The 25,845-nt window shown below is 40.4% G+C and overlaps 1 protein-coding gene across 1 annotated transcript in view; it reads left to right on the forward strand.

Moving 5' to 3' along the window:
- The window catches only part of LOC108900460 (protein SOGA1-like), a 115,038-nt gene that overhangs the window by 17,206 nt on the left and 71,987 nt on the right, over positions 1-25,845 (forward strand). Inside the window, 1 exon segment of the mRNA XM_018701506.2 lies at positions 9,585-9,734. Coding sequence (XP_018557022.1) covers positions 9,585-9,734 — 150 coding nt within the window.

Below are 25,845 nucleotides of genomic sequence, written 5' to 3' on the forward strand. Positions count from 1 at the left end.
GGTGACCTCCCTCACTGTAAGCACAGACACATGTTGGTCTAAAACTAAACTCGAGATAACCATTGTCATGTTTTTTTTTAGTTTAGCTGGTTTTGACATGAAATGTCATATTAGTGTATCATGTATCATTTATTGGCCCAAAGCTAATGTCAGTGGGAGTCATTGGCTTAGTATGTTTGTTTTATTGGCGCAGTGGTCCCCATATAGAATAGAATAGAATAATACTTTATTGATCCTTGACAGAAAATTAATTTGATACAGCACCACCAAATTTAAATTAAGATTTAAAAAAGAATTCAAAAGAAAATTTTATAAGGGCCAGGTGTAGCCAAGAAGAAGAGTAAGACCCATACAAAATATACTATATGTAACTATACTCTTTTTTTAGTGATATGCCATAACTTAAACTTTTTTTAATTTTAATTTATGGCAAATTATTTTGTGGAACCTTAAGCTATGGGTCGCGGACCCCTGGGGGTCAGAAAATCATGGCTGTAAAGCAGTAGCATCTTTGGTCCCACAGGGTGAATATTCAGTCCTTAACATGTATTTTATAACATATGACAAAAAAACAATGTGGTGAGCTAATGACATGCCCCTTGGCCATTGACTAGTGTACTGCTGCAGGTTGTAAGCTATTGAGTTGACCATGCTAACATTTGCAGATTACATTAGAGCAGACAAAGACACTGTTAAATCCAATCCTTACACTTTTGCCGTTGTGTTTTTGGTTTTGATATCACCCACTAAATGTTTGAGGTACACAGCATCACTATTATTGAAGGACCGTCCACAGTATTTCAGTTTGTGGAGAACTTAAAACTTGACCTTGACTCAGCCTGCCCATCTATTATAAGTCACGAGTCAATCAAAACAAAAAATGTAATAATTTACTGCTTATCTCTGTTTTATACAATTGAATATTAACATATTTAGGTTTGGGACTGCTGGTTGATAAAATAAGTTATCTGAAGTCAGACATTTTATCTCTTGAATAATTAATTGAAAAGATAATTTAGAGATAAATTGATAATAAAAATAATAGTTGCAGCTCTGTCATGTACTACTGCAAAAATGGATTCTGCTCCCATCATATAGTATTGTAGATACAGTAATACTGTATTTATACTACTTGATAGATGCCTGTATGTATGAATAGTTGGTGATATTGAAGGTGAGATCACACTTTTTCAACTGCCAAACAACATCACAAGGATTGTGGGAATTCATTACATTCCATCACTCTCTGTCACTTCCCTCTGTCTGAGCCTGTACTGGAACAGCTGTCATGCCAGTGGCTCTCTCCCTCTCTCTTTCACACATAATGGTTTTATATATATACTTGAAGCAGATCACTTGTAATGTAATGTTTTGTTTAGCAGGTGTTGAAAAGCCAGAATGTTGAACAAATGTCAAAAAAGTCAGTGATGTCAACACTAAATATCAACACCAGGACGAGCTCTGAGATAAAATCCTGTCATTCTTTTGAGAAGACTTGAATAAAATATTCCATGGATGCTATTATACATTTGACACAGTCATAAGTTTTAAGTATTATGTTTGGGTTCCAGGGCTGTGCAGTTATGAAAACAATGAGAGAAAAACAGCAGTGATAAACTGATGCAATATGAGGCTTTTACTGGAAATCCACAATGTATGTTAAGAGATATAACAAGTTGAGAACCAAACATGTGTCTGCCTTCTCAGTTGTCGTTCATTATTTTATATGTAGAATAACGTTGTGTCATCTGTCCATCTGTCTGCCTTGCACATGCACATCAACAGCCAATGTTTGACCAGGAGTTTAAGTTTCTCCAATATAGTACCCTGGAGGATGTTACAGCAGAAAAAGTGGAAAACAATAATAATTATTTTAGTGCAAGTTTGAGATATTTGTACTCTGGGTATTTCCATTTTGTGCAACTTAATACTCCTTTTGTCCTGCATTTAAGAGATATCTTATACTGTCTAACTCAACATTATTTGATGCCTGTAGTCTTTTTTGCTTTGCAGATGAAGACTGCACATGCAAAGCAAACATAACAGAGATGAAACTATTATCTTGACACCTTAACCATGTGTTGCAAATACTTTGGGTTTATTTTCTACTATTTGAGTAAGAGATATGAATGCATACTGCATCAATGTACAGAAAGTCCTGGTTCTTGTGAAATATGACTCGACCATCTGTTAATTTGTTATTGATCAAAATGAATGTTTTGCAGCTGAAAGTGTAACATGTCTGATTTGTAATTAAACCAGATAGAGACAAAGCAGCAGTCTATGTTGATTCGTCAACCATTTAAGAACCACCGGTGTGACTGTGAAAGATATATTTTTCAAAGACACTTATCTGTCTGTGCAGCCACCAGCTGATTCTGCAATACTCCCCTCTATGATAATCTGAGGGGTTCATCTAAACAGTAGGCAGTTGATAATTCTGCAGAAACATGCACTTTGTAAACACATTTCATAGCTCATTAAAAAAAACAATTGAGTTATCTCCAAGGTTGAGGTTTTAAAACCTGAGATGTTTCTCAGTTTCAGTGGAATCATCGTTTTCCAACATGAGGCTACAGTGATTTGTGATTTGATACAACAGACAACAGACATCTAGAGCACTGTAGAGTGCTGAGGAAAATGAAACAACAGATTGAAAGAGTGTTTCTGTCATATTTTTAAATGAGTTACAATTTTACTTTACTTGACGACAGAATGGCTGAACCACTGCAGGGAAATAAAATACTCTTAAGATGGACAAAAAAGCAAAGTGAAAAAGCATCCATAAAAAAAGACCAACAATAAAAAAATTTAATTTTCTTGGTACATACACAAAACTACTGTGCTTGTTTTTTGAGATGGGCAAAGCCAGAGTGATGTAATAAATTAATGTTAAGCAAAGTGGCTGTGTTTTGGTATTCTCACAGCAAAAGGTACTGGTTTCAAACACCATCACAGCTAACTGAAGCCCTTATCGAGTTGTCCATGTTTCCTCCCACACCAAAAGATATGAATGTTTCAGAAGGTGTTAGGGGTACTTACGTCATTGCTCCAGGGCGAGGCTGGAGTCATCCCCATTCGCCATACTGTTACCACCTACTGCTCCTAAACAGGATAGATATATAGATAGATAGGTAGGTAGGTAGGTAGGTAGGTACTGTATTAATCCGCACTGGAAATTCAGTTCCAGCAGCATCAACAGATTTAAAAGGTCAAAGGCATAGAATAAATATTGGGAATAATAATAATAAAACACTGCTAATAAAAAACACAGTAAAGAAATTTCAAGTCCAGTGCAAACGGAACAACTGCAGCAGCTTCTTGCAGATGTTGAAGGATGCCAGCCTTCTGAGAAAGTACAGTTGGCTCTGTCCTCTCCTGCACAGAGCATCTGTGTTTGCAGTCCAGTCAATCTCCCTGGTCTTGGTGGTGTTGAGGTGCAGGTGGTTGGAGTCGCACCATGAGACAAAGTCCTGGATCAGTTTCCTGTACTCCTCCTCCTGTCCACCCCTGATACAGCCCACGATAGCAGTGTCATCTGCAACCTATTGCACGTGGCATAACTCTGAGTTATACTTGAAGTTCGACGTGTACAGGGTGAACAGGACCGGAGAGAACACGGTTCTTTGCGGCGCTCCTGTGCTGCTAACCACAGTGTCTGACCTGCAGTCACCCAGTCGCACAAACTGGGGTCTGCCAGTCAGGTAGGCTGTGATCCATGCCACCAGGTTTGAGTCTACTCCCATCTCTGCCAGCTTGTCTCTGAGGAGCAGTTTTTCTGCAACTTCTGCTCCAGCTTCCTTCTGTATTGCTCTTTCGCCACTCTGAGCTGGTCTCTGAGTTCCCTCTGCATGCACTTTAGCTCCTGCTGATCACCATCTTAAAAGACCTTCTTCTTCTGATTCAGAAGGCCCTTGATGTCACTTGTGATCCAGGGATTGTTGTTTGCGTAGCAGCATACAGTTTTAACCGGAACAGCAATGTCCATACAGAAGTTGATGTAGTCAGTAGTGCAGTCAACAACCTCCTCGATGTTCTCACTGTGTGACCCCTGCAGTGCATCCCAGTCTGTGGTTCCAAAACAGTCTCTCAGAGCCTGCTCTGCTTTAGGAGACCACTTCTCGAATGAGCCTGTGGTTGTGGGTAGCTTCCACACTCTAGGTTTGTAGTGACGTCACTTGCTACCTCCGCGTCGGCACGTGGACAATGACAACAATGGCGTGTCCAAACTCTCTGTGCAGATAGTAGGGACGCAGACTTACAGCCAAGAGTTCGATGTCTCTGCAGCAGCTGGAGATTTTGATGTTCACATGCCCAGGGTTTCACCATCTTGTGTTTACATATAAAGCGAGTCCTCCTCCTTTCCACTTCCCACAGGCTTTCGTGTCTCTGTCCGCTCTGACTGTACTGAGACCGGGTAGCTCCACGTTAGCATCTGGGATGCAAGACGTGAGCCATGTTTCAGAGAAGCACAACAGACTGCACTCTCTGTAGGTCTTGATGTTTTTCACCAGCACAGCCAGTTCGTCGATCTTATTCGGTAGTGAGTTCACATTACCCATGATTACAGAAGGTACTGTAGGCTTAAATCGCCACTTCTTCGACCAGACCCCTTTAGCTTCGCACTGGCTCTGCAGCCACGATACGGCCTTCTCACCTCGTCAGGTAAATGGGGAATTAAAAAATAATTTAGTTGACTCTCTCTGTATTCAGTAGTAGGGCTGGGTATAATTCAAAAATGTTTGATACCGGTAACGATACCAATACCTCGACTTCGATACTGGTTCCTGAACAATACTTTTTTCGATACCAATTTTATAAAATCAATTCTAACAAAAAGAAAATTACATTACAGTACAAATCTTTTAAGTTTTATTTTTCAGCTTTGGCATTTTTTTTCACTCAAAGCAGTTTTCTAACATAAAGAAATAACAAAAATTTTCAGTGCAAAAGAATAGTTGCAAACATGCCACAAGTCAGTGCTTAATGCTCACTGCTGCATACTAAGGACCTTTAAATCTTCATTTAGCAGTTGTTCTTCAGAAAAATCAACATCTGCTTTCTCAGGTAACAGAAAAGCCCGCTCCTGACTGATGGTGTCCCCAGCAGTAGAAAATGTACGCTCTGTCAAACACGTAGCAACTTTCTGCTCTTAAATTGATTCTGTGCACTTTCAAATGCTTCATCAAATTGGTTGTGTTGCTGGCCTTAGCAAGAATGTCCTTTTTGCAAATATTACATTGCGCACTACTGGCTATCAATCTTGCTAAAATGGAGCCATACTGTTGACCTCGGTGGCATTTTTTTAACTGCTTCGACATAGAAACACTAGGGTTTTCGGTCTATACCATAAAAGAACCGAAGTTTGGAACCCAGCCCTATTCAGTAGTGAGATGTATTTGTCTACTGTGTTACAAAACTCCTGGATCAGTTTCCTGTACTCCTCCTCCTGTCCACCCCTGATACAGCCCACGATAGCAGTGTCATCTGCAACCTATTGCACGTGGCATAACTCTGAGTTGTACTTGAAGTTCGACGTGTACAGGGTGAACAGGACCGGAGAGAACACGGTTCTTTGCGGCGCTCCTGTGCTGCTAACCACAGTGTCTGACCTGCAGTCACCCAGTCGCACAAACTGGGGTCTGCCAGTCAGATCTCCACATTGAACTTCTTTAAGTGTTGTTTCTTGTTAGCCAGCAAACTACCAAAACATGAAGAAGAAGCTTGGCTGGCTGTCTCTTTGCTCCCAGAGTTTGTGCTAAGCAAAGCTTAACATGTCACCGTGCTAACTCTGTGGTCAGCTCTGTAACGACTGCTCTCCCACTAAACTTTTAACATGCAGGGTGTGTGTGTATGCATTCACCTAAGTGCAGCTAGACTGGAGAGCAGGAGGAACAAGGCTGGTTGTTTAATAAAATGAACAACCACACACAGTGTAAATGAAAATGATTCTTTTGATGACTAACTGCCACTTGTTGAATTATATTGCGGTCTGCCCTGTGGCCAGTGTGTGTTGTGCATTTTGCAGTGTGTGAGTAAAGGCACAGTCCAGAAACCTTTGTTCTCTCTGTGCTTCTGTAGGTTTGATGTTTTTCCTTCTCTCAAGATTCCATACTCCCTCTCTTACACACACATACAGTGGTGGAAAAAAGTTTTTGGACACCCTTAAAATTTTACACAGTCTGAAATGTTATCATGAAATATTTAGGGAAAAATCTTTTTTGTGTTTCAAAAGGTGTGGCTGCATTAGACAGACACAAACAAATACAAATGATATTTTTTTGTTTATTGTTTACAAGAAAAACTAACAAAACTGAATTCTTGACAGTTTCAATATGTCAGTTCTCAACATTCATTGTCCAGTTTACTCAGCATATTTGACACAGTCCAGTACTCAGCATATTTATCTTAATTCACCCTTAATTCTATTCTATTTATATTCTTTTCCATTCTATTTATATTCTGTGTCGTTTGCAAACTGTCCTGCATGCTGCCCTGTCTTTTGTTCGCAAACTGTTGTTGCACTGCCCTGTGTGATGTGTTCTGTCTGTATTTGCTGCTGGAAACGTAATTTCCCAGAGGGAGTCATCCCAAAGGGATCAATAAAGTCTTTCTAAGTCTAAGTCTAAGTCAAAGTCAACAAATAACAGAGAATGTGTTCAAAATAACTTTCTTCTAGTGCTGTGGGAGACTGATGCCTCTCCAGTAGCTCTCCAGTTTTTTTAAAAAAACTCTTTTAACCTTTCTTTAACCTTTCCCTCTACTTTTTATTCTTCTTGCAAAAGAGTTTACTGTTTATTTTTTATCCTATTTTCTATACCCGTTTGCAAACTGTCCTGTGTGCTGCTTCTTTCTGTATAAGCTGCTGGAAATTTAATTTCCCTGAGGGAGTCATCCCAAAGGGATCAATAAAGTCTAGTCTAAGTCTCTCTAAGCCTAAAAAATAAATAAACCATCACATCAAATTAATATTTAGTAGTCCTGCCATTAGCATGCAGTAGAGCTCTAATCCTGGCTGGCATGTTCCCCATGAGCCTTTCACACACGTACAGTGCGGGTGGAACACTGGACACCAGTTTGGTTTGACCACTGCTGCTGAAGCTCTTGTGATCCTGTGATCCTGTGATCTGTATCTTCAGATGTGTTTCCTGCGTTAGGTTCCTTGTTTTAGCCATTTTTGTCTCTGAAGAATTTTCAAATGGGCTAGCTTTATTTTAATAAAAAGCACAACCTTCATTAGTGGATCACTGTTACCAAAATGACCCAATACTCAAAATTTCTTATGTATTTTTAGGGAACCAATCAATTTTAATGTTTTTTTTTTTTTAATCATTTTTTGGGGGGTTTTCACCTTTATTTTGATAGGACAGTGGAGATGAGACAGGAAACAAGGGAGAGAGAGCAGGGGAATGACACGCAGTAAAGGTCCAGCCAAACCGGGAGTTGATCCGGGGACTAGCTGCTTAGGGCACTTAAGCCCCTTTAAGTTTTTAATGGCTTTTTAAGGATTTGTTTAGTATTTTGGCTGTGACTGTACTAAAAGAAATTGCACTTGAAGACCTAAGAGTGATTCTTAATGCAATATTTCACAAATGCGTGGGGTGTCTGAAAACTCTTTTCTTTTGTCTTTTTAACACATAGACACATGCACACACACACACACACACACACACACACACATTTACACACATATTTCGCACCCAGCTGGGCAGCATCCCGGCTGAATCCTAATTACACCCTATAGCTCTGTTGCTGGGTAAAACACCAAAGCTTCAATGTTGTCAAAATCCTTCATGTTTCCCTTTAACATATAAAAACAATGCAGCATTTATTAAGAGTCAAAGACTGACAAAGTAGTCCTGAAGAGGAGGACATTATAGAATTGAGGAGAGGAGGAGAAAAAGAGAGTCAAGTAGAGGAAGAGGGAGATAGAGGAAAAGAAACAGAAGCCCATAAACTGGCAAAGCTGAAAACATACCATTAATTAAAGCCATTTTCCTTTTACAATATTGATGCAACAATCAAAAGTGAGCACATAGTGGTAATCAATCACAGTTTCTGTCCCATTCAATCCACATAAAGCTCAGGGAGCTTTCAGCCAACATTCATTAAGATCTCCTCTGTGGTTTAGTACACAGAGGTATAAAATCTAGACCCTGTGTAGTTAATCAAACATGGACAATAACACCACGCTGGCCAGCTGGTTTAGTGTAGTGGCCACAGTCTAAGTTGCACAGCCATTGTAAAAGAAGTGGTCATAAGTCTATCAAAAAAATCTATATTGTTATTTATTTGTATTATTACACACTGACACATTAGGCTCACTAAAAACTATATGTAACTATATAACAGTAGCATATTTGATAGTGTTAGTATACATAATTGAATTATTTACATTAGACTTCAGCAAATGGACTTTAACGAACTGTAATTAGCTTGGACCACCAATGACAGAGGGCATAAAAATGATACTTTATTCAGAGTATGAGTATGACTGGCAGGAGAGTGGCTGTTAGATAAGACAAAGAAGATATGGGAAGAGCCTGAAGAGTGGCAAAAAGAGAAAGATTCAGTTCAATTCAACTTTATTTATATAGCGCCATATCACAACAAAAGTCATCTCAAGGCACTTTTCATATAGAGCAGGTCTAGACCATACTCTTTAAAATAGGTATTTACAGAGAGACCCAACAAATCCCACCATGAGCAGCTACTAGGAGACAGTGGCAAGGAAAAACATCCTTTTAAGAGGCAGAAACCTTGAGCAGAACCGGACTCAGGGTGGGCGGCCATCTGCCTTGACTGGTTGGGTTAGATGGAGGGCTGTAACAGAAATTAGTAAAAGGGGAAATATTAGGAACTATTGAAACAAGACAGAATCTGACAGAGAGAAGCACAGGAGGTGCCCAGAGAGAAGGAACACATACACACACATTAAAACATGAATTGGAGCATGTCAGAGCTCAGAGAGCCATTAGATAGAATGAGAATGGCAGTACAGAGGGACCTTGTGGGACTCAGCTGCACAGTGGCGCTGGTTCAAACACACATGCAAACATACATTCATGCTCTGGTGTATGTACACAAAATAAATACACGGAATTACAAATTGTGTTGGGAGAGAACTCCTAGATGAGTATCAGATTTTCATATCTGATTTTTTTTAAACTGCTGCTCTTTGCTGTAGTTTCATATCAGACATCAGGGAGTTGACTTTAGTTTGACTCTTTGACATTAGAAACCGTTAATGAACAATCAGACTTTCATAAGATCACATTATGCATAAAAGATCAGCCAGAGTGTTAATTATCTTTTTGGCTTCATCAGGTAAACAACAACACAATTGAAGACACTGGGAGATTCCCAGCTGTGGATTTAAGCAAATGTGTGAGTGTGCAGTAAAATGTAAGGATGGATATTGCTGACTCTATTGCTGAAAATGTAAAGCCTCATGCAGTACATGTACAATATGTGAGCTGTCACATTTAGTCCTGGTCAATTAAATGCCTTTGGGGGACAAATGCACTGTAAGACACACTTAGCTAAACTCCTTTTCCCTCATCCCTCCCTCTTTACCCTGTCAGGTGGCCAAGGACGTGTCCATCCGTCTCCACAGCCAGCTGGACAGCGTGGAGAAGAAGAGGAGCCGCCTGGAGAAGGAGAATGAGGAGCTGAGGGTCCGACTGCAGGACTTGGAGGTTGCCAAGCAGGTCCTGCAGCAGGAGATTGACAAGGTAGGGTCCAAATATTCAAATCTTGCTGTGTGGAGCCAGGCCAGGAGAGGCCAAAGTTCTGTTTGTCAGCATGGCTGTTAATGCATATATGAATTCATTGCTCTACCAAATAGCTTGATGAAGAGGTGCCTTTAAGGTTCTTTAACAACAGGCTGATAACATATTGTTTCAGAGCTGAAAGAATCCAGTGGGCCCTCTGAGTGGTTTAATCTGAGTAAGAAGCAGAGAATGAGATCCCATCTTTGCATCCTTTCCTTTCGCCCTCTCATGTCTCTTCCTAAATTTGTGACGGTCTGATGGCAATGGCCTCGGCCTTAGACCAGGCTCCTGATGTGGGTCAGGCTTGGATGGATGGCTTAGTCGCTGGCAGGGGATCTGGGTCTGTCTGCTCTGGTCTGGCTGGACTGCGTGTTCCCCACAGAATTGCCAGTTTGCTGTTTCGGGATGGTTGGGATGCTCAATGTTTCATGCTGCTGGCTTTACAGCAGTAGGTAGGCAGTTGCTTTGCCTAAGCTAAGTGGATGAGTGGAGACGTGAAAGCAAACTACTTTGCTGCCTTTCTTGTTCATCAGAGAGTGTGGAATGTGAAATGGAGTGTGTGGCAGTCCTGACTGTCTTTCATTCCAACAATAACCTATGGTTATACGTTTTGGGTGGTGACCCCAGATAGTGTTGATAGCCCTGTCTCATCCACAATGTAAAGAATCCTCGTTTTTTATGAGTGTTAATATTATTAACCTGCAAAAAGGATTTTAATGTTGCAGATGGTGGAAATTCTCCACCTATTCTTATTATTACTAGTAATTGTTTCATACTGAATGTTTTGCATTTGCATTGCTTGTTGGAGAAGTGTTTTTCTCCACTCTCAAAGGCCCTAAATACAATGATGAGATCATCATTTTCAGTGGGGAAACAGTCAGAGGTAGGGGTGCAATGATTCAATCAACTCATGATTTGGTACGATACTCAATACAGGGCTCACGATTTGATTCACTCATGATACATCTAAGGATATATGGATAAAGAATGAAAACAAACAAAGATCTTGGAATTCTCATTTAATTAGTGTAAACTGCAAAATCACTTATCTAAAATCTCAAACAGTTTCTTACAGTGTTTTCCTCACTGTAAACTATTAGTGTATTTTAGAATGTTGCATTGTGGAGGATTAGCCTAATTATGTTGCTAACCTAGCAAGTGTTGTCAGTCCGTCTATAGTGAGTGTTTCAGAGTTAATCAGCCCTAAAAGTCTTTGGTTGATTCAATTAAATTTCAATTCACTTTTATTTACATAGCACCGAATCACAACAAAAGTCATCTCAAGGCACTTTTCATATAGTACAAGTCCAGACCGTACTCTTTAGATTATTATAATTACAAAGAGAGACCCAACAGATCCCACCATGAGCAAGCACTAGGCAACAGTGGCAAGGAAAACCTTCCTTTTAAGAGGCAGAAACCTCGAGCAGAACCAGACTAAGGGTGGGCAGCCATCTGGGGGTGGTAGAGAATAGGGACAGGTGAACATAGCATAACACAGATCCCATATAAAAATATAAATTGGTATCAGTAACACAATAGTGATAATAATAGTAATGACAGTTTAAGTAGTGATTACAAGTAACAGTAATACTAGAAGCAGCACTAATAATTTCTAACAGCAGGTGTTGAGAGGGGTTGTAGGAGGAGCAGGAGGCCCATCATCACAAAATCAGACTCTACAGCTCCAGAGACAAAAATAGCCACAGAAAGAGGAGAGAGAGGCAAAAGAGCACAAAACTGGGAGGATATCGGGTTAATAACATGTATTTATGGGATATGAATCCATACTGAGAGAGAGAGAGAGGGAGAGAGAGAAGCTCATTGCATCATGGGGAATCTCCTGGCACTCTAAGCCTATAGCAGCATAAGGGAGCCTGAGCCAGCCCTAACTATAAGCTTTATCAAAAAGAAAAGTTTTAAGCTTACTCTTAAAGGCCTCCCATTCTACTTCTGGAAACTCCGGGAACCACCAGTAAACCAGCATTCTGGCAGCACAATGTTCTGGTGGGATTGTAGGGAACTATAAGGTCTTTAAGATAGGATGAAGCATGACCATTAAGGGCTTTGTAGGTGAGGAGGAGGATTTTGAATTCTATTCTGGATTTTAACGGGAGCCAATGTAGAGAGGCTAACACAGGAGAAATATGGTCTCTGTTTCTAGTTCCTGTCAGTAAACATGCTATAGCGTTTTGGATCAGCTGCGGTCTTTAGAGACCTTTGGGGGCAGCCTGATAATAATGAATTTTCTGCATCCTTTTGAGACAGAAAATGTCACCATTTTGGTGAAAGAAGGCAGTCCTAGAAGTTTGTTTTATATGGGAGTTAAAGGACATATCCTGATCAAAGATAACTCCAAGGTTCTTTACAGTGGGGCTGGAGGCCAGGGCAATGCCATCTAATGTAACTACGTCATTGGAAAATGCACTTCTGAGGTGTTCAGGGCCAAGTACGATAACTTTGGTTTTGTTTCAGTTCAATTGTAGAAGGTTGCAGGTCATCCAAGTCTTAATGTCTCTAAGGCATGCCTGATGTTTGGCTAACTGGTTTGGCTAACTAATTCAGTTTAATTGATGAATATAGTTGTGTATCATCAGCATAACAATGGACATTTATTGAGTGATTCCTGATAATGTTGCCCAGAAGAAGCATATACAAGGTGAATAGAATTGGTCCAAGCATTGACGCTTGTGGAACTCCATGTCTAACTTTTGTGTACATGGAGGAATTGTCGTTAACATGTACAAACTGAAGCCTATCAGATAGCTAGGACTTAAACCAGTTTTGTGCGGTTCCTTTAATGCCAATAAAATGTACCAGTCTCTGTAAAAGGATGTGATGGTCAGTCATATCAAAAGCAGCACTAAGATCTAACAAGACAAGTATAGAGGTAAGTCCTTTGTCTGATGCGATTAGGAGGTCATTTGTAACTTTCACAAGTGCCGTCTCTGTGCTATGATGCATTCTAAATCCCAAGTGAAAATAAATAAACTCAAAAAAAACTATTATCCTGTAGAAAGTCACATAGCTGTTTTGCAACTGCTTTCTCCAGGATCTTAGAAAGAAAAGGTTAGGTTAAAAGTTAGATATAGGTTTATAGTTGGCCAATACATCTGGATCAAGAGTAGGCTTTTTCAAAAGAGGTTTGATTACAGCTACTTTATAAGATTGTGGCACATAGCCTGTTTGTAAGGACAGGTTAATCATATCCAGTACAGAGTTGGTAAGTAAGGGTAAGGCTTCCTTAAGTATCCTAGTTGGGATGGGGTCTAAAAGACAGGTTGAAGGTTTAGATAAAGAAATGGTTGAAGTGACCTGGTGGAGGTCCATGGGAGCGACATGGGAGTTTGCATGTTCTCCGGAGAAGAAAGGAGAAAGGAGAAGAGAGATGTTCCCTCTCTTCTAAATATTCTCTGTACTGTACTCATTTTCTCCCAGCCCTCTTGACAGACTTAACACCAGCTGCCCCCTCCCATCCCTCCATTGCTCCCTCCATCTCATTCTCCCCATTTATTATCACCTTCCATTCTTTCTCCCTCCCTCTCTTCTCTCCTGCAGCTCCCATAGAGACACAGAAAAATGCTGATGTGGGGATTTTAGGGATAGAAGAAAGAATGGTCAGGGAGATAATGGAACTAAAGGTTGAAGGCATATGAATTTTAGCAATCTCATAAGAAAACAAACATCTCTTGCATCTTCTTTCTGTTCCTTTTCTCCACCTTTGTTTACATCTTTTCTTTTTAAAGAGCCAAAAAAATAAACTGGCATGAATCTGTATTTGTTTCACTGCATCTCCTGTGTTTGGCTATTCTGGTTGCTGCTTTCTACCCCCTTTGTTGCTGTTCTGTGATTCATGCTATTCATTGTCTGCTGTCCATTCTCTGTTTTACTCAGGTTTGACTGTACTATTGTAGGTGTCCCTGCCAGTGCCATACCATAGATGCGAACCTTCTTCAATACCACATGATATTGATTTTGTAAATTGTGGTCGCATTTAGAGGAAAACAGACGATAAAGCAGGGTATGCTTTAGGTCTTGGCTACTGTGTGATTGACAGCTGTCAATCATGATAGAGGACAGAGTAATTTGTCTCAGACTTCATTATAACATTTTGCTTGCCTGAAAATGTCTTGTTCAGCCTTAGGTTGTATTAACAGACACTCCAAGGAGATGGCTATTCATTTCTTGGTAAGTGCATTTTGTTTTAAGCCTGTGTTTTGCTAGCAGCACAGTCAGAAGTCAGCTAGAAGTGCAATCAGGACCCACCTTTGTGATTTGTGATCAGATTGTTATATTGAATTTTAAATAAACTCACCGTGATAATGGTACTGAGTACATTTTTCATTAATTACATTTCACTGATACCTGTTTTTTCAAAATTGGCCATATGCATTAGAATCTAACAGGACACTTTAGTGAATTAGATGAGTACATAAGACAATTAACTACAAATTCTGGTAAAATCTCCATCAGTATGTTCCTGTTGATTATAATACTGTACCATGTTGCTTTTGTTAAAATTCATACCAAACATGCACCATAAAAACCATCAGCAGACCTTCATTAATACCTGGAAATGGAAAATAATACATCACAGCATGATGTACAAGACTGACATGAATGAATATAAATGTGTGTGGCTATAACACTGTTCACAAACCTGCAAGTGGTGTCAGTGTTCCCTGGATTGTCACCATCCTTCCACCTGCAGCTCTGGGTGGTGACAGAAGATGACCTTCATGTCTAGATACTGCAGATGGAGGTGGTGCAGGTCCTCCATTGCTGTAACAAGGGTGTAGCTGTCTCCAATGATCCAAAAAAATGATTAAAAAAAAAAAGGTTAGGAATGTGTCATATCATGGACAGAAAGAGGCAAAAGAAACAATTATCTGGAAATACATTATTCCAGGAAATTTCCTTACAACCTTTATACATAGTATATGTTTACAGCTAATTGCTGTAAATACATTATTCCAGGAAATTTCCTTACAACCTTTATACATAGTATATGTTTACAGCTAATTGCAGATAGGGCACTGACAGTCCCTTTGCCTTATAAAACGAATATGTGATGGATAGCCAGAGGAATGGTGGAGTGAAGAGGAGAATAATGAGGGCTGGATGATACGTGTGCTCATGAGGCAATCACAACCAGAATAAATGAACAGCTGTAACTTTGTAAGGCTAGATGGATGAGAAGATGGATGGAACTAGATAGTGCCATTAAGTGCTTCCTGATGTATCTTTTTTTACTTGCTACCTTTATATTTTTGCCATCCAGTATATTATTACATGTATTTCATAGCTATACATTAATTCCCATTACTCCTTTTCAAATAAGTGTTGTCATCTTGCTAGACAGAAAGTATTACACCTTCACTTTTAGATGCTCACACTGGCAAGTGAAAGATCCATTGCATGTTGCTGCTGTGCTACCAGCTTGGATCCTGGTGGTCCTTTGTTCACAGTCTGCAGTAGACATTGACCAGAATAGCTTTATTTCAGCTGTGGCCACACTGCCTCAAGGTGACTAAACACAAAGGAGTAATGAAGAGATGAAAAGGTTAAAAGAATGAGAGGTAGGTGAAATGGAGGAATACAAAAGATGGATGGTTGTTTGGTTGAAGTCGAACACTGAGAGGGGGGGAGACAAAAGACACAGGGGGAAAACAAAGAAATTAAGCAAAGGAGAACAAAGGAAGAAGAGACTGGAAAGCGAGAGAAGGAAATTATACAGTGTAGGACTGAGAGAGAGAGAGGGGAAATTAGAGAGGTAGTGAAGAGGGGGACTGTACCATGTGGTGTCTTGGTAGGAGGGCTGGCAGACGAGGAGATAACAGCCTTAACTGAAAAAAATCCTCAGTGACTGGAAGCTGAAGGGAGAAAAGCAGCACACCATTCACTAAGGTCATTGGTTTATTTCTCTCTCTTTGTGTGTGTGTGTGTGTGTGTGAGAGAGAGAGAGAGAGAGAACATGAGAACACAGTTCATTGAGGATAATAAGGTCAATCTGTCTACTTGAACACATATACTGTACAAAATTGCCTCTTTTATGCTGTCTTTTCTCACACAATCTGAAAATGCTGTGAGGAACACACTTGACTCTGGGTTTGTCTGCAATATGGATAGATTAAGAGAGTTGTTAACATCCAATGCCAACAGTACAGTTAACATTATGTGTAATTATGTGTCCTGAAGTAATCCTTTACACTTCTGAGTGACTGCGTTGTGCACCATACGAAACAATGGTAAAAGAATTAAAGTGAACAGATTTTAACTGCAACTTTCCCTCAGCCTCTAACAACGACACAGCATCTGGCTGCTTCATGTTCTGTTAAGTCGGATGTCTGGACGTAGCTTGCTTTTTGTAGTGATCCCGCTATCACTCTTATTCCTCTTGCATAATAGTTTTCTCTGACAGTTAATATTTCTCTGTAATAGCTGTAATTCTCGGCTGTTTGACCTGTTTGTACCCCACTTACATTTCTGCAGTAAAGACATCGGGAGATGCTGTGGACTCATTTTCAGCCGTTTATTTCCTCTGTGGCAGCAGAGCATGTTACAGCAGCTTCACAAACTCCTGCAGCTTAAACAGAACTAACCAAAGACTTTTAGGGCTGATTAACTCTGAAAAATTCACTATACGCAGACCAACAACATTTGCTAGCATAGCAACATAATTAGGCTAAACTATCCACAACCAACCCTCTAAAATACTGTAGTTACACTAATACTCGCTCCATTCAAAAAGAATATCAGTTGTAATGAATGGAAATGCTTTATATTACGGCCAATATGGTATCTTATTTTGACATTTGAACTGGAATTTAATTTACAAAAAGAAAAACACTGTAAGAAACAGGGTTTTGTGACAACAAGAGATTTTAGATAAGTGGTTTTGCAGTTAACATTAACAAGAAATAAATGAGAATTCTAAGATCTTAGTTTGTTTTCATTCTTTATTCATCCAAAGAATATGACAGAATATGACAAAGCTAAAGTAGTTCTGCCAGGAAGAATGAGCTTCCTCCTGAATGATGTGCAGGTCTGATCCACAGCACCAGGTTGAGGTGGGGGGGTCAACCAGTTATTAATTCCAAGGGTTCACTTACTTTTTTTTAGTCACATTATATTTGTCAATACCCTTGACTAGGCAAAACCAGTTGCAGTAGATGAAGATCAGATCACATTTTATGCCAAATGAATGCAGAAAACCATGAAATTCCAAAAGGTTCACATACTTTTTCTTGCCGCTGTATCCTTAGATGTATAGTGAGTGTATCAAACTGTGACCCCTGTATTGTACAGAACTGTGAGTTGATTGAATCATTACACCCCTAGTTAGGAATGTACAACACTTATTTAAGGTTGGGAAAGATTATCTCCAGCATGAAAGTTGGACTCACTACACACCCCTTTACCATCCCAACTTTCTCACCTTAGTTTGTCTTATGAATTTTTTAACCACAAACTTTAAGCATTCGTAAAATTCGTAAAAATTTCCCCAGGCTTAGAAAACTTATTTTTACGTGTGTAACCTCATCTCGATGAAAGTCAACTGGACAAGTGAGCTCAAGAAAAGAAACACACTACCACCCACAGCAATCCTGTATCTCCAAAATTTGGCTATTTTTGTTTAGATACGCTCTTTTAACTGTTGCTATATATGGGGTGAGAAAGTTCTCTAACTTATGAGCTAAATAAACCATGAAAGTTGTACAGTCACAAAGCTGAAAAACATGACATAACATGGTTTTAATAGGACTCAACCAGGAATGTGTTGGGTGAGCGACTTAAATACATGGGTCCCATGTTTGAGTTTAACATTCAGTTCTTCTAATTCATGCAGTGTCTGAAAGCACTTCCTATTTGCTATATATTGCACTGTATTTACTTCAAGTCAAGTTTCCACCCAAATTTGCAGCAATTTTTGACATTTGATAGATACAACAACTCATATAAATAGATCAATCATGAGCTTCCCAAATTTAAATTTACAGCGCACTATACAGTAAACTATTAAGTTTTAAGGGAATATTGAATCGGGAAATGAGTGAGTGGTTTAGGACACACACCATCTCTCTCTCTCCTCTCCTCTCCTCTCTATTGGGTATATGGAGTTTTAAATTCTCTCTTTCTCTTATTCTTATTCCCCACTTACTGCCAAAGGAAACTGTTCTCTGTTATTTCTGACTTTCAGGAAGTGCTGCCTATTGTTTGGACTGAGTTGAGGGATGTGAGGCAAGGGTAGATGGAGACTGTGCAGTGTGCATTTACAAGCGTGTATGTGTGTGGATGTTCTAAGCGAAGACAAGGCATTAGCTGCTGTTCAATATTTACGTGCATGCATCAGAGCAAATTTTGCAATGAGAATGTATATCATGTACATGCAAATGAGATGTCCTTGAGCAAATCAGAGTAGAGGAAAGAGACAGAGCGCAAGATAAATTCAGGATAAATGGAAGGTCAATTAAGCTGTAAAGTTAGTCTGACAATTTTAAAGTAAAGCCAGGAAGTTCATCTTTTCTTTCTGAATTTACTCTTTGAAACTACAGCTGTTTTTGCCTGGTTTTCAATACATTTATTTACAAGCTTATGACATAGTCGCCACATGTCGTAGCTAGTCATGCCATATATTATTAACGTCAGAATAGGTTAGGCTACCAAACCTTCCTGCCCAGATGCAGCAAAACAGGCCCAGACCATGATACTACCTGAATTTCAGAATCAGACTTTGTTGCCATGTAAGTTTGCACATACAAGGGGGTAGACCTTGTTGATGAAGCCAGTTACAGATGGGAAGAAACTGTTCTTGTGGCATGAGGCTTTGTTTTTGATAGACCGCAACCTCCTGCCAGAAGGGAGTGGCTTAAAAAGTTTGTGACAAGGGTGGGAGGGTTTGGCCATGATCTTTCCTGCCTGCCTCAGGGTCCTGGAGGTGTACAGGTCCTGGAGAGAAGGCAGGTTACAGCCAATCACCTTCTCAGCGGACTGGATGACACGCTGCAGTATGCCTTTGTCCTTGGCAGTGGCAGCAGTGTACCAAATGGTGATGTAGGAAGTGAGTTTGGACTCAATGATGGAGCTGTAGAAGTGCACCATCATTGTCCTTGGCAGGTTGAATTTCTTCAGCTGCTGCAGGAAGTACATCCTGTGCTGGGCCTTCTTGGTGAGAGAGCTGATGTTTAGCTCCTAACTGGGTGATGATGTTCCCTAGGAAGTTGAAGGACTCCACAGCTCTGACTGGGGAATCACACAGGATGATGGGGGTGGGTGAAGCTGTGTTCTTCTTGAAGTCTACAACCATCTCCACAGTCTTGACAGCATTAAGCTCCAGGTTGTTCTCACTGCACCACGTAACCAGTTGATCAATCTCCCTCCTATCGACGTCCTCATCAGAGATGAGCCCAATGAGAATGGTGTCGTCTGCAAACGGACGTTTGACAGACTGTTGACTGGAGGTGCAGCTGTAGAGGGGAGAGAACACAGCCTTGAGGGGAACTGATGTTGATGGTCTGAGAGTCAGAAATGTGGGCTTTACATGCTGCCTCCTGCCTCCTGTCCGACAGGCCTGTGATCCACCTGCAGGTGGAGTCAGGCACGCTCAGCAGAGGTCCAGGAGTGGGTCGGTAATGGCTTTGAGGTGGGACAGCACAAGGCACTCAAATTACTTCATTACCACAGAAGTCATGTCAATGGGTTTGTAGTCATTAAGATCTGTGATCCTTGGTTTTTTAGGGACGGGGATGATGGTGGAGGCCTTGGAATAGGCTGGCACATGGCATGTCTCCACTGAGGAGTTAAAAATGTCCGTGAACACTGGTGACAGCTAGAATAGAATAGAATCGGCTTTATTGTCACTGTACAGTTAAGAACAATGAAATTGTGGGTGCTCCACGAAGACAAACAGTGAACAATAGAAGAAATTATATACAATAAGAAATACAAAATGTACACAAATAATACAAATAATACAAAAGATACAAAAAATATAAAATTTACACTAATGTTTACACAATTTATATACACACAACAGCACACGATTGTGCAAGAAAGACTAGGACACTTTAAGGTGTGAGGTGGATGGATAGTGTCCTTGGTTCTGTGCGTGTGTGTGTGTGTGAGGTGTGGTGTTGGTGAGGTGAGGGGAGCGTGTGGGGCGTGGGGGGTATGGTCAGTGTTTGTTTACAGTCCGAATGGACCAAGGGAAGAAGCTGTTGGTGAGTCTGGTGGTGTGGGACTTGATTGACCTGAAGCGCCGTCCAGAGGGCAACAGGTCAAACAGGTGGTGGGTGGGGTGTGAGGGGTCTCCTGTGATGAGGCAGCAGGATCTGGATATGTCATCCAGGGAGGGCAGCCGATGATTTTTTGGGTGGTGTTGATGACCCAGTTTCCTGTCCTTAGCTGTGGAGTCTGTGTACCATACACTCAGGCAGTATGTCAGTACACTCTCCACAGAGGAGTGATAGAAGGCCAGCAGCAGACTCCTGTCCAGATTGTTTTTCCTGAGCACACACAGGAAGTGCAGCCGCTGCTGAGCCTTCTTCACTAGAGCCTTGGTGTTTGAGTCCAGGAGAGATTGGCCGAGATGTGGGTGCCCAGGAACCTGAATGTGGTGACAGTTTCCTACATGTTCTCCATTTATGAGGAGGGGTGTGTGGTCTTGGCCATTCTTGCCTGTATGCAGGAATCAGGTGGACCAACAGAGTGGCCCAGAGCAGCGTGGGGGACAGTGTGATAAGCATTGCTTACTGTGGTGTAACAGTGATTTAGAATGTTCTCCTCTCTGGTCATGCACTTAACTGTCTGTATTTGGGGAGTTTGTGGGTGAGTTTGCCTTTGTTAAAGTCACCAAGGACAATAACTAAGGAGTCCGTGTTTGTCCGCTCCACGCACAGAATCTGCTCGGCAAGCACCTTTGACCACCACCATATTTCACAAACGGGATAAGGCTCTTATATTTGAATGCAGTGTTTTTCTTTCTCAAAACATAATGCTTCTCATTTAAACCAAAAAGTTATATTTTGGTTTCATCAGTCCTCAAAACATTTTTCCAGTATCTTTCTGGCTTGTCCATGTGATCTTTAGCAACCTGCAGACGGACAGCAATGTTCTTTTTGGAGAGCAGTGGCTTTCTTCCTGCAACCCTGCCATGCGCACCACTGTTGTTCAGTCTTCTCCTGATGGTGGACTCATGAACATAAACATTAGCAAATGTGAGAAAGGCCTTTAGTGGCTTAGAAGTTACCCTTGGTACCTTTGTGACCTGTGACCACTCCTGGGGAGGGTAACAGTGGTCTTGAATTTCTTCCATTTGTACACAATCTGTCTGACTGTGGATTGGTGGAGTTCAAACTCTTTAGAGATAGTTTTGTAACCTTTTCCACCCTAACGAGCAGTAACAACCTTTTTTCTGATGTCCAAAAAATCTCCTTTTTGTGCCATGATACACCTCCATAAACATGTCTTGTGAAGATCAGACTTTGATAGGTTTCTGTTCTAAAACAGGGCACCCAGTCACACCCGTTTGTCATCCAGTTGTCTGAGAACACCTGACTCTATTTGTACCTTCAAATAGCTGCTGATCCTGGAGGTTCACATACTTTTACCACTCACAGTAATAGTATCAAATAGTAACAAATAAATTATCAAATATAATTATCCCATTTGTTTAATTGGCTTCTCTTTATCTACTCTTAGGACTTTTGAAAATCAGACAAAGTTTTAGGCCATATTTATGCAGAAATACAGAAAATTCTAAAGGGTTTACAAACTTTCAAGCACCACTGTAACACCTTCACTTTATCTTACCTGGTTTGTCACAGTGATGTAATCCAGCCAAACAATAGAGTATAAATCATTCATTGGCCAGTCCCTTTTTTCCTCTACAGTCTATCTACTCTTCTGCAGCATGCAGGTCATGGCACTGGTGTTATTTCTCCACAGTCCATTTCAGGCTGAAAGGATGCAATGAAAGCTGCAAGTTTTCTGCAAGGACAACAACTGCACTGTTGTTAAATGGGTCAGAGTATCAAAGCAGTCTGGGTTTAAACTTAGTTTTATTTGGGTCAGAGTGATTGATTTGAGTGAGGATGGTCTTAGAAGAACGGAGAGGCAAATCAGCCACATAACAAACCCCACTCCACCCTGGAGACAAGATGATGTGTGTGTTAGAGAGGACCAGTGGAAGAAGAAAAGATAAATGGGTTGTGGGGTTTGAGAGAATGTCACAGAAACAGTGATTATTGGATGGAAAAGAGGGAAAGACAGATGATGACAACATTCCTGTGAGTGAGAAAACCTAGTCACTGTATTTTCATTACAGCTGCAATGATCAGCTCACTGCGTGTTGTAAGTGAATTATTCTAGGTGGAAAGTAAAAAGGGGAATAGAGGAAGACAAAGAGGTAAAGACAACAAGAGAGGAACTAGACAACAAATAAGGCTGCTGTTTAAAAAGAAAACAAGTGAATAAAGAAAATATTCTTTAAAGAAGTCAATTGTGAATTTGGGAAAAGTAGGAATAAAACATGAAAGGAAGGCTAGGCTGGAGATGGAGGAGACAAGGAAACACAGGAGGATAAAGAGAGAGGCCTGAACATACAGGAGACAGAAGAAATAAGTGAAAGATGCAGAAAAAAGTGCAGGATGGAGGAATAAAAACCCTGAGCAAGAAAGAGAAAGAGAAAGAGAGGGGAAGACAAAGGGAATTTTGCTGGCAGTGTTTCTGGGTCGACAGGAGCTTCACTGATTCCAGTGGGACAGACCGGTTACACACACATACTCACAGTGAGAAAAAGACCTGGAGAGAGAGAAAGAGAGAGCAGTACAAGGGCAATCTTTTTGCAGGGTTAATACTCTTGGATTTATAGACTAGTGACATTTTATACACACTAACCATGTAGCCTCTCACATCATTTCCCCACCATCCATTCTATTAATTTTCAAATAATCTCTTACGAGCTCAGAGGAAGAACAGAGCTTCAACATGATGGTACTTAAATACACAGATGATTAGTGTTGCATTTGCCTCATGTTCACGCCTCTCTACTGCCGATATTTTTTTTTAATTCTTTATTTTCAGACAGGAGCTATGTTACAAGACAGATATCAAGACAAGTACAATGTCATATCTTCTGCCATCCACAGATTCTTACAAAACTGTGAACACGTAAACAAAGAAAAGCTTGTCAGAGGGAGACTAGAAGGAGACGTAACAAAGTACAAGGCTTGCTATTGAAAAGAGAAAACCAAATCACGTGGTCATTCACTTAACACTTCCACGAACTCTGGTCGTATAGGCTTTACATATTTGACCCTATCGCCAATATTTGTGTTAAATCTTTCAACAGTCAAATATCTTTTAGGGACTTGGAGGGGGTGCAGAGGTAATTTCAGCCTCAGCAGCAACATGAGTCTGTCTGAGATGCCCCCACGTACTGAAGGGCGAGAGAAGTGTTTTGAGTTGCTGATGGAGATACTGGGAGGTGACTTGAGAGCACACTGTAAAAACATGAGGGAATGGCAAGAACAGAGGATTACAGGGGCAGAAAGAGGGAGGGAGGATGGATAAATAGAAGGATTTACAGAGGGAGGGATGAATGTGTGGACATCCTTCAGTGATAAAGGACCCTACTGCATGAAGGAGAACAAATCAAATATAAATCAAATAACTATATAATAATAATAACTATATAACAGAAATAATAATTTCTGTTAAAGTTAAAGTTTCCTTTTTACCATACCATAAGGTCAATTTTAGGGCTGCCGACTAAATGTCGACTATTTCATGCATCAGTTGGAAAGACCCTGATTCAACACAGAATGTCAGTGAACGAGTTGTTACACTTTTTTTCTTAGCTGTTTCACAGTTCACACACACAGCACTGCAGTAGCAACGCAGCAACAGGCTGCAAACTTTACAACTACATCTTGTCTTAAAATGTCTAAACCACAAAACCTAGATACTTGATGAAAACGGAGGGCAGAGCGACAGTGGGAGGCAGGCAGTGTGAATCACTCCAATTCTCTCCACTTCGGTGTCAGGCTAGTCGCGAGAATGGACACAAGTAAAGCGGAAACTATTGGTGTTATGATGAGTTAAAAGCGGTTGAGATAAATGAGCTGTGAGCAAGACGCCAACTTTATGTCTGCAGTGTCTCCACTATACACATTTGATAGTGGCGGCCCGCTGCAGGACCATTACTGCTGCTGCTACAACATTGTAAATTTGCAAAATACTGGATTGAGCCAAAAAGGAGAGAGAGAAAGGAGAGACAAAGAGAGCAAATGGTAGAATGAACTAGCTAACGTTAAGCCAGATTTTTATTTGTATTTTCTATTTTCTATTTGCTTTTCTGTTGCTACTGGCTCTCTGTACCTGTCAGTCCTCTGTCATTCAGGGCTGTGTCCATTTGGGGCGTCTTCTTCTGTAATTCTGTCTGTTTAGTTCTTGTTAACATTTTCAGTCATTATATTTTCTCTTTTATCGCGCTCTTTCTCCTGATGTACAGATGAGCATGGCTGCAGCATCCACAACATTAGCAAGTGTGTTTACTCCTGCGCTATGCGCTGTGTCAACCTAACCTGATGTGCTTCGAACTCTGTTTCAGCCACATGATTGGTTCAGCGCTGCACTTTTCTCATTTTCATTGGCTCTTTGTACTGTCTGTCAAAACACGGGTGGAATGAACTCTATTGACGTTATCGACCACTTAACAAGGAAAAGTTTTATTGCAGTATACAGTACTGTGCAAAAGTTTTAGGCAGTTTTAGGCACTAATGGTAAAGTTTGGATGCTGCCAAAAATAATCCCATGATTAATTTTTATTTATCATTTAACCTAATGCAAAGTGCAGTAAACTGAAAAAACCTAAATCAGATCAGTATTTCCTATGACCCCCCCTCCTCCCCTCACTTTGCCTTTAAAACAGCTCCAGACTATCTGTTGCGGGACTCCTTGCTCATCTGGTCTCTGAGGATAGTTCTGTATGATGCTGACTGTGTGTTTGGACTCATTGTCCTGTTGCAGATTTAATCTGGGACTGATCAGGCACCTCCCTGATGGTACTGATGAAGGATAAGAGTAAAAACATCTACAATGCCCAAAACTTTTGCATAGTACTGTATATCGTTATCGTTTTATCGCCCAGCCCTATTCATTCACTGTCTGACACTTTTTGGATTAATTTAGACGTAGCAAATAAGAGCACTTCTCCACATTGCTTATTTTGTACAACGACCATCCACAACTCAAAGATATTAATTTACAAAGATATAACACAGACAGAAGAAGCAAATCTTTACATTTGAGAAAGTGGGATGGGAGTAATATTTTGCATTTTTCCAAACTGATTATCAAAAAAAAAAAAAAGAGAAGTAGCTGTCATAAAAAGTTGTTTTCTGACCTGAAGAACCTTTAAAAGCTGCTGTAAAATAATGCTTGATAAATGCTCACCTTTGGCTACAGGACACATCTCAGTGCTAATGCATTACTGGAAAATTACTCTTAACAGCTGTTACATCACTATTGACAGGTCTACACCTCTCTTTTCTGAAATATCATCTTGTTTGGAGCTGCTCACAGATCGACTTCCACAATTTTTTTTATGTTTTGTCAAACTTTTTTGAAAAAGTTTAACTAAAAACTGGAGAATTTTCTCAACCTGAAGAGCCTTTCACTTAGACATTACCAAAACTTAAGTTGTACTTTCTGTCAAGTTAAGTATATCTGTAGGTTTCTATCAGTGTTTCAGCTTCAGCCTGGTTATTATGCATTCACTCAAGGACACATAAGCACAAACTGCTGTGACTCAAATGTTGGAAAATGTCAAACATAATTGTTCATTCATTTTCTCTGCAGCAGATGGATTACTGAAAGTGTCACTGCTTTTTCTGACTGTTGGATGTTGCCTTGAGTGGTGGAAGTGTGCTCTTTTCAACCATTGCTTAAGTTTATCAAGAAGAACTCAAAATACATCTGTATTTATCCAGTTCTAATCGGCTAATAATTGTACATTTGAAGAGGAGGAGAAGATACATTTGGTGATAGATAGAAAGCTTTAGGCAGTGTA

This window comes from Lates calcarifer, linkage group LG6, assembly GCF_001640805.2.
Source record: "Lates calcarifer isolate ASB-BC8 linkage group LG6, TLL_Latcal_v3, whole genome shotgun sequence".
Classification (NCBI taxonomy): domain Eukaryota; kingdom Metazoa; phylum Chordata; class Actinopteri; family Centropomidae; genus Lates; species Lates calcarifer.